At 40.8% G+C, this 9,254-nt stretch overlaps 2 protein-coding genes across 2 annotated transcripts in view; one reads left to right on the top strand and one right to left on the bottom strand.

The window, feature by feature from the left end:
* Positions 1 to 8,964, top strand: part of si:ch211-212d10.2 (uncharacterized protein LOC557710 homolog) — a 33,898-nt gene extending 24,934 nt beyond the window's left edge. The window contains exon 4 of the transcript XR_007963580.1: positions 8,709 to 8,964. The gene's annotated coding sequence lies outside the window, so the exon portion shown is untranslated. The remainder of the gene's footprint in view (positions 1 to 8,708) is intronic.
* The window catches only part of yjefn3 (YjeF N-terminal domain containing 3), a 35,337-nt gene continuing 27,669 nt past the window's right edge, over positions 1,587 to 9,254 (bottom strand). The window contains exons 4-6 of the mRNA XM_052072903.1: positions 5,252 to 5,365; positions 3,865 to 4,015; positions 1,587 to 2,171 (exon numbers count right to left, since the gene is read on the bottom strand). Of these exons, the coding sequence (XP_051928863.1) occupies positions 1,975 to 2,171; positions 3,865 to 4,015; positions 5,252 to 5,365 (462 nt within the window). The 3' untranslated portion in view covers positions 1,587 to 1,974. The remainder of the gene's footprint in view (positions 2,172 to 3,864; positions 4,016 to 5,251; positions 5,366 to 9,254) is intronic.

Below are 9,254 nucleotides of genomic sequence, written 5' to 3'. Positions count from 1 at the left end.
ACGTGTGTTAACGTTTTTAACAGTCGCTGATTGCGCGGCGATTTGCGGCCAAAAAGAGTGGAAGTGTGCGTCATCTATCACGCCACTCAGGGAAAAGTCCGGCGAAGGCGAGGTCTCTGCGTATGTGCTAATGCGGCGTAATGGTGGGCTTGTTCGCGGCATGTGAAGTGCAGCTAATGAGGAATGTTGCTTGTTAAAGGCTCGGTTACAGCAGACATTACATGTGTTTATCTGTTTCACACAGTCTCTGGGGTTGTACAACATCCTCATTTTAAATTCCTGGTCAACTTTTTTAGGGGTGGTAATAATATACGGTACGTTGTAATGAGGTGATAAAAGGTGGACCATGCAGGGGTTTGCAATACCGTGCAAGAATTACAAGAATGAATAAGGCTAAAAAATGTTTTTCCTACTTATATATAAGACTGGCGACACGGTGGTTCAGCGGTTAGCACGGTGACCTCACTGTACTTCAATTCCAGTTCCGGCCTCCCTGTGTGGAGTTTGCATGTTCTCCCTGGGCCTGCGTGGGTTTTCTCTGGGTACTCCTGTTTTCTCCCACATTCCGAAAACATGCATGGCCGGCTGATTGAACACTCTAAATTATTAGGAGTGAGTGTGAGGGCCGATGGTTGTTCGTCTGTGTGTGCCCTGCGTTTGGCTGGCAACCGGTTCAGGGTGTCCACCCGCGAGACGACTGGGATAGATTTCAGCACAGCCCGGGACCCTCGTGAGGATAAGTAGATCGGAAAATGGATGCATGGATATTTAAGACTGTAACTAGGGCTTTGGTTAATGAACGAGCACAGGTTCTTGATAGATTACGGAACAAATTTTGATTTTGCCATCATTGGTACCTTGGCTGGGAAATTAAATTTTTTATTGTGGCTAAGCGCGTCACGCAATATACTGGTTTCTAAAATTAATTTTCACAACTGATATCAATTCAAGGCGGTGCAAGCTTTTATTTACAACCGCAGGCAATAACGACTCTCCCGGTCTGCTCGGCAACACTCGGGCAGCAACGGCATAAAAATCGGCGGTGCAATCAGGCCTTAAAAATAAAAGCTCCCCAGCTGTTACTGCAAGTGTAGAATGCAATGGCAACGGCGGCAAAAAAGATGGAATAGAAAATAATAAAAGCATTAACCGTACTAAACGTTGCTAAACATCCACTGAATGTTATTGATGTACACCATCAACAAATCGTTGATTGATCGTTGGACAATATTGAATACGTTATTTTTGCGTAACGTTAATATTCAACATTGTTTCCCTTCTTGGAACACAAAGCTTTTGTTCACATCGCGCGCGATGACTCCGACATACCAAAGTCCATCTGTGTAAGCAGACCGAAGCTCTGATGAAGTTTCGTACTATCCAGAACCCGAGTTTTGTAAATAAACACGCTCGTCCCAGTGCCCTCGAGCTACGGGATTTATTTACATGCGTACGTTGTTTACGCAACGTGAGGTCATGTTTACAGCGACCAATTACACTCTTAAAGGCTTTTTTACGCTAATTTGGCCTAGCAGACAAAAGGCATGGTCATCGTAGAGTTACATATCACTGACAAAAGCCTGAACAATGTTTAAATTGATATTTTTAATATTTAGACAACAAGAACAGTTTTTGTCAAAGCAAAAGAAGAAAACCAACATATTGCTTTAGTGCAAACAGAAAATGAAACAGTTGCAGGCTTCGGTATCAAACAAGAAAAAGTTCAGTCAAATAAAACTCTTTTGTTCAATAGATCCAACATGTATAATGCTACAGTTCCTATTTGGAGACTGACATAGAAACATCTCACGCTTCTCTCTAAAAAGACACCAGGTCACAGGTTCTAAATCCTCCTACTGTCACCGTACAGCAAATGCGACGAAGGCCCGAAAGACACGACTGAGACATGATTGTTTCTCATCTGGAAGATGCAAAACAAGAGACGCTGTCAAAATATTTCCCACCCCCTCCGCGTTACAGTTCAATGAGAGAGTCTGTGCCCGGGTAATCCGGGAGATTCAGGTCGTATTTTTTCTGGATATCGTAAGGCAGGAAGCGTCCAGCTAGGAAATGCTTTCCCGAGAAACTCATGGCGCACTTCTTTGGTGCCGTCAGAGAGATGAGCACTTCCGGGCTTATCCCGTCTTGACCCGCCTCTTCGACATCCCAACCTGAGAAACAACAGAGGTTGTTTTCGCTTGCTGTACGTTGGATGGTTTGTTGGTCACCAGGATTATGCAATAACGAGATACAGTCAAAGATTTCCTTCAAAGTTGGTGGAGGGTTGAACATGCAGCATTTTTTCCATAATGGATACAATCCCAGAACAAACAGTAGAACCCTATCCCATCCCATCCCATCTCATCTAAGGCTTAAGGCTCATGTATGCTTTACTTTGGAAACGCACAGAGCTTTTCCTCCTGTATCCAGGACATTTGGTCTACATTTTGCCGGAGTTTGTGGTTACCGGATACATATTGCAGTCCCACCAGAAACCGAAGTTGTGTTCAAAGTGAGTTTGTCGAATGCTGATACAGCACCAAAAAAAATATCATCAACATGTTCATAGGCTGGGAGCTATGGCCATAAAATAAAATTTCAGATTTTTATTTTTATTTTTTTAGAAAAAACTATATTTTTCCCATTTTAATTGTTTCTTTTTGCCCTTGACTTAAGGGGAAAAAAATGACAATGACGTTCAAAACAAGTTGCGTCTCCCTCACATTGGGGGATTTGCTTTATTTCTCAACAGTTTCTTTCCAGCAATTTCACCCCCAGAATTGGCTTATGTGCAGAGAAATTATTTGATCATTTTTTCTATTCCGCAGTGAAAATAAGTGCATCCTTTGTCAAAACGTGTTGAATTTAAACACGATTGTGAATAAATCAACTTTGAAAATGTTCAATTTAACATTATGTCAAAACGTGACTTAGCTCATCCATATGTGTGATGTCAGCGTATGTCGTTTTTGTCATCATATTAAAATTGTACAGGTGAGGCAAAGGTGACCTCTGCAAAATATTTGCAGCTTGTCAGCACATACCTGCGGTCAAAAACTTTGCGTCTGTTTCTTCGTGGTAATTACCGTATTTTTCAGGTGCACCTAAAAGCATTCAATTTTCTCAAAAGCTGACAACGTGGCTTATAATCTGATGCGTCTTATATATGGAGCAATACTCTGATTTATTGCACGTAGTATTTTAAGTGTTCTGTAAAGCACTTTGTTACAGCTGCAGCGGGTGTGAAAGCTCGATATAATAAAGCCTTATTGTATTGTTGCGCAGCTCCATCTAGTGGATGCATAATGCAACCGCATCCACTATTGTAGCGTCTATTCTATGTGCTTTATAATGCGATGCACCGTATATGGAAAAGCTGTTTTAAAATAGGCCATTCATTGAAGGTGTGCCTTGTACTCCGATGCGCCTTATAGTGCGGAAAATACGGGTAACTCCAATAGTCGCTTTTTTTCGGAAAAATAGAGGGGTTGCCAAAGTCGCTTGGTTTGTAACACTGCGCTTTTGTAAACTAGTTCCTCATTTTTCACAACAATGTTTAGTCCAAGTAACACACGTCAACCAAGACACAGTCGACGTATGGAAAAACAAATTGCACGAGAAAATGAACTTGATTTGATCGATAAAATAAATTCATCACGCAGCCTTAACATAAATTTCATTCCCAGTTCAACAGAGGGCTCCATCCTGCGTCGTGGTGTTCAATTTACAAACGGTTTTGTGCAGTAGTTAAGAATGATGAGCTCACACGGTGCTGCCTGTAGCAGATCTATCCTCCACACGGTCCTCGATACTCTGAAAAAAATAAACTGAACCCCAAGGGCCTGCTCGTCGGTTAAAACTCACCTGAGGGCACGTCCACACTTGCTATGGGGATCTTGACCTGCTTGAGGGTGACCAGAATCCCAGCGTAGGGCTCTTTTATGTCGACGACATCGTCCTCGGGGCCCAGCATGGCGTCAATCACCAGGTTGTAGGCGTCGTTTATGAGCTGGACCTGTGAGGGTGAATGACTTAATTCCATCGATGAATCAATTCCAACCGGAGGCTGGGCTAAAAATACTTTCACAAAGATGCTACACTAAAAGAGACTCCGTGTAAAATTTATTTCGTTTTTATTTATCCACGTTGAGGCAGTTGAGAATTAATTCGTCTGTGTAATGCTGCTTTAGCGATTTATGTGACTAATCGTAAGGCATAGGGACCGAGCCTCTCTATGAAAATCTGAGTAAAAGATTTATCTAGGTCACAAGAGTGCAGCGAAACAATGTTTTTTTTGTTGTTGTATTGGACAAGGTCACAGTCTAATGAAATGATATTCCTCCCCTCAGTTCAACAAAGTGCTTAGGAGTAAAGATGCCACCAGGTGGCGCCAAAACAGAATTTTATATTAGATGTGGCTTCGGCTTGAGTGCAAAACAACAACAAAAGATTTCTGCATTAGATGGAGGATTGGTCCCGCTAATGCGTGGGGTTTCACTGGATCTCAATTGATTCACTCATAAAGTAGAACGGAATTGGTTTTTGTTTGGTCTGGAAAGTTTTTGTGGCAAATGGAATTTACAGTATATTACATTCTTCAACGCCCCCCTCCCAATTGTTTTTTGTTTTTGTTTTGTTTTTTTAATACGTTGAATGCACTAGTCAAAACATGCTGCTCTGATTAATACTGCATTTGTGAAATAAGAATTAAATTGTATAATTTATCACTATACGGCAGCACAGTTTTTGTATTTTCCGGTAAACAGCAGCCGATAAAGAAGAAATGCACATTTAGAATATATCTGGAGTTTGTTGACAGCATGGGTTTAGTTCCCCTTGAAGACTTTGCTTTTGAATTCATTTTCATAGTTGGAATAAATTGAAAAAGACATGTAACCTCCGAGGAAGAAGCAAAAAGGCTTCCACTACAATGCCTTGGAGCGAAACAAAATTAAAAAAAGACCTAAATTGTTCATCCGTGCTGCTTTAACAGCTTGCAAAAAGTCCATTAAGGGGTTGTTTTTATTTAGCATCGAAGCTCAACATCAACTACGTAATTATTCTTCCACGATGGACTTTTTAGTGCTCCTCGGGGATGTAGGGCTGGTTTTGCATTTGAAATCAATCAGACTGTAAACTCCCTTCAACCTAAATTAGTCGACCTTAAATGCTATAAGCAGTAGGGGATAGACAAACATTGATTTGATTTGTTGCCGACCCGAAAACGAAACGTCGTGAATGTGGCGCTGACCTCTGTGGGGAGGTAGGAGAGAAAAGGGATGTCCATCTTCTCGCACTGAACCGTGAAATCCTGATGCAGACTGTGAGGGGATCGCTTTGGGTGGTAGATGGTGGGTTCATATTCCTGAATTTAAGGGAAGAACAAAAAAAAATCAAATAGGAGGTGGGGGGGAACATTATGTAAACCAACAGCTTGTGCTTGTTCCTCTTTTCTTGACAAAATGGCTCACTGTGTGTCGGCTCGGTAGCTCAAGACATGGACGTTGAGCAATGATCAGCAATTGCGGTTTGCTGCCGCCCGCTTCCTGACTGAATGTCGGCCTTATAGATGTGAGAGTAGAAATCCAGACGCCCGTGAAACCAAAACTCTGGGATGTTCAGCAGGAAGCACCTGTGATCCTTCACCTTTACGCAAATCTTTAAACATGCACATTGCCCGTCCCAAGGACGAGTGATTTGAAAAAAAAGGGGTTTAAAAAAAAAAAAAGTCAATCAGGTTACCCCCTCTCCGTCGAGCGGCAGACGATATCAAACTATAGCTGTAATGGAAATATGTACATGTCATCAGTTAATAATTTATGTCGACTTGGTGAAGCAGCGTGTGGCTCATTGCCCAAGGATATTTTTGTACTCCATGTTCCAAGTCACTGTAAACAATTGTCTGTTTGTAGTTACGGGGAGGCTCAGGTTTAGTGTAATGTGTGATAGCAGCTGCCGCGTTGGTCAGATGACCATGAATCCTGATTTCCACACGTTTTGTTCTCCATCACCTCTTCTTGCAGAAAGCAAAAAGCGACGACGATATCGTCTTCTGATATCACGATATTGCCGTTATCGTTGCATACCTACCGAATAGTATACTATGAATATAAAAAAGCTCTTAAAAAAAAGAGAGAGAAAAATGATGACTATAACCTGAAAAATTCCACACACAAGTGGATGTTGCACCAAAAAATCGGCATAGTGTGGGTGAATATCGATATCGTGGTATCCTCAATAACATACAAGGGTGTTCGACTTTGGAGCTTCTATTGTACTGGAGTATCAAAAATAAAAACAACATGGGTCAATTTTGATGAAGCAGAAAGTAGAAATAAATTAAAGGGAAAAAAAGGTGAAAAAAAAGCTAAGCTGATTGGGTGATTATTATTATATGGCTTGAGATGATTTTGTAAATATCCTGAGGTCAGCTCAGCCACCAAAAGGCAGTGCATGTGCTGAGGTGCATTTTTTTTTTTTGGGGTGCGCCTCACTCACGTGTGTGCCTGTGTGTCTTCCAGCTGACACAGATCACAATGCAACCACAAACAATGCGCGCTCTGGCACCAGAGGACTGTTTTTGGGCCAAAGTGATCGAGTTTCCGCACTTGGAGGAAACTGCCAAGTGCGGTCCCAGCGAGTTATAAATGCTAACCCTGAAAATTTGTTTCAAAGAAAACACAGAAAAGATGACGGCATCGTACTGTAAGTGATGACTTCAAGGTTTCACTTGTGCCGCGCCGCGGGTAGTTTGCATCGTCGATCTGGTACAGTTTGAACCACCAATAAATTGTGGTCGCGAGACAGACAGATGGTAAAGCACGCAGGCCCATTCTACTGTAAAAAATCAAAGACCCATATCTATTTTCAGTTTTGCGTTTGCCTTGAAATAACAGCGAGCGCGAGGCACGACGGGCCGTTTACTATACATAAAAACGACCATGTATAGTAAGGCGTTTTTAGCCGAAAAAAACGACCATGTATACTAAGGCATTTTGAGCCCAAAAAAAAATTACCATGTATAGTAAGGCGTTTTTAGCCGGAAAAAAAGACCATGAATAGTAAAGCGTTTTTAGCCGGAAAAAAAACCCGACTATGTCATCCATGTAGAAAAGGTGTTTTAGCCCAAAATAATCAATCATTTTTTTGCCCTCGAAAAAAGACCATGTATATGTAGATGTAAATGTAAGGCATTTTCAGCCGAAAAAAACCCCCACCATGGATAGTCGGGTGATTTTAGCCGAAAAAAACGACCATATTATAAGGCGTTTTTAGCGAAAAAAAACGACCATGTAGAGCAAGTTACTAAATTACTAAATTACCAAAATCAAAACAAAACACAAAGTTAAAATGATGGCTATTAACCGCTTGCCTTACTGAGGCTGCTGTTGTCTTCTTCTCTGGTCAAAACAGTGTTCCCTTGCGGATACTCAAGGAATTGCGCCTTACTACACATGGTCCTTTTTTTCGGCTAAAAACGCCTTACAATTCATGGTCGTTTTTTTTTCCGGCTAAAAACGCCTTACTATACATGGTTGGTTTTCTTCGGCTAAAAACGCCTTATTATACATGGTTGTTTTTTTTTCGTTGAAAAACACCTGACTATACGTGGTCGTTTTTTTCGTCTAAAAACGGCTTACTATACATGCTCGTTTTTTTCGGCTAAAAACGCCTGACTATACGTGGTCGTTTTTTTTGTCTAAAAACGGCTTCTATACAGGGTGGTTTTTTTAGGGGCTAAAACCGCTTTACTATACATGGTGGGTTTTTCCGCTAAAAACGCCTTGCTATATACATGGTCCTTTTTTTTGTTGCTAAAAACGCCTTCCTATACATAGTTGTTTTTTTCGAGTTAAAAGGCCTTACTAAACATGGTCATTTTTTTCAGCTAAAAACGCCTTCTATACATGGTCGGGGGGTTTTTTTGAGCTAAATGCCTTACTCTACATAGTCCTTTTTTTTTGGCTAAAAACGCCTTACTATACATGGTCGTTGTTTTCATTTAAAAACGCTTTACTATACATGGTCATTTTTTTCCGTCTAAAAACACCTTCTGTACATGGTCGGGTTTTTTTTGTTTGTTTTTTTTAGTTAAAACGCCTTTATCTTCATGGTCGGTTTTTTTGGCTCAAAACACCTAACTATACATGATCGATTTTTTGGGGCTAAAAACACCTTAATATATACCTGGTCGTTTTTTTTCGGCTAAAAATGCCTGACGACACATGGTCGTGTTTTTCGGCTAAAAGCGCCTTACTATACGTGGTTGTTTTTTTCGGCTAAAAACACCTTACTTATAAGGGTCCTGTTTTTTTGGCTCAAAACGCCTTACTATACATGTTTGTTTTTTTCAGTGAAAAACGCCTTACTATATACATGGTAGTTTGTTTCGGCTAAAAACACCTTACTATACATGGTCTTTTTTTTTTTTGTTAAAACGCCTTACTATTCATGGTTGTTTTTTTCGGCTAAAAACGTCTTATTGTACATGGTCATTTTTTTACATCTAAAAACGCCTTTCTATTTTTGGGGGGCTAAAACCGCTTTACTAAATCAGCATGTATATGTATGTATACGCTTATAAATGAAATGCATTATTATGATTACTATAAGAAATTTCAGGGGTTATTTTTACTGACCATTCATTGTTCATGACATGTACAAATGTTTGTTTTCCTAACACACTGTCCATTCTTGTTTTCTTACAGTTCTTACAGTCGCTGTTAGACCTAAAATCCTAACATCTTGGGCCTCAGACCAGGAAATTGATGTCACAATCAAAAGATGGCTACATCTGGCTCCTGATCAGGATGGTGACAGGAAGGAGAGCATGAGAAGAAAAGAGGACATGGAGAGCGCAACAATTTGATGGACAGAAAAATACCGTTCAAGAGTAACCTACATCCCAATTTGGACTTTGTGTTCACTGTTAAATAAAGAAAAGTGCATTTTTCCAGTGTATGTGAGGTTCACAAATTATGACAATAAAGATATTTTTATAACAGTCGTTTTTGAGACTTTTTTTCAAATGTGGGTCAAATATGGCTCATGAACGGTGTGGCTTAGTTGAGGTTGAATTCAGACTGATATCAGGAACCTGTTCTGGCTCAGCGTCGGGCCGGAGTAGGGCCAGATATGGTTTTACAATGCGGCTCAGATCTGGGCCGAATGCGGCCCACATCATGGATGCCATACGTGGGCCACTCCAGGACCATTCCTTGAGGTATGTGGGCCGAGTGTATGTGCCGTGTCTG

Source organism: Hippocampus zosterae, chromosome 8, assembly GCF_025434085.1.
Source record: "Hippocampus zosterae strain Florida chromosome 8, ASM2543408v3, whole genome shotgun sequence".
In the NCBI taxonomy this organism is placed as follows: Eukaryota; Metazoa; Chordata; class Actinopteri; order Syngnathiformes; family Syngnathidae; genus Hippocampus; species Hippocampus zosterae.
The sequence above is the reverse complement of the archived record's forward strand: the minus strand, read 5'-3'. Positions and strand labels throughout refer to the sequence as shown.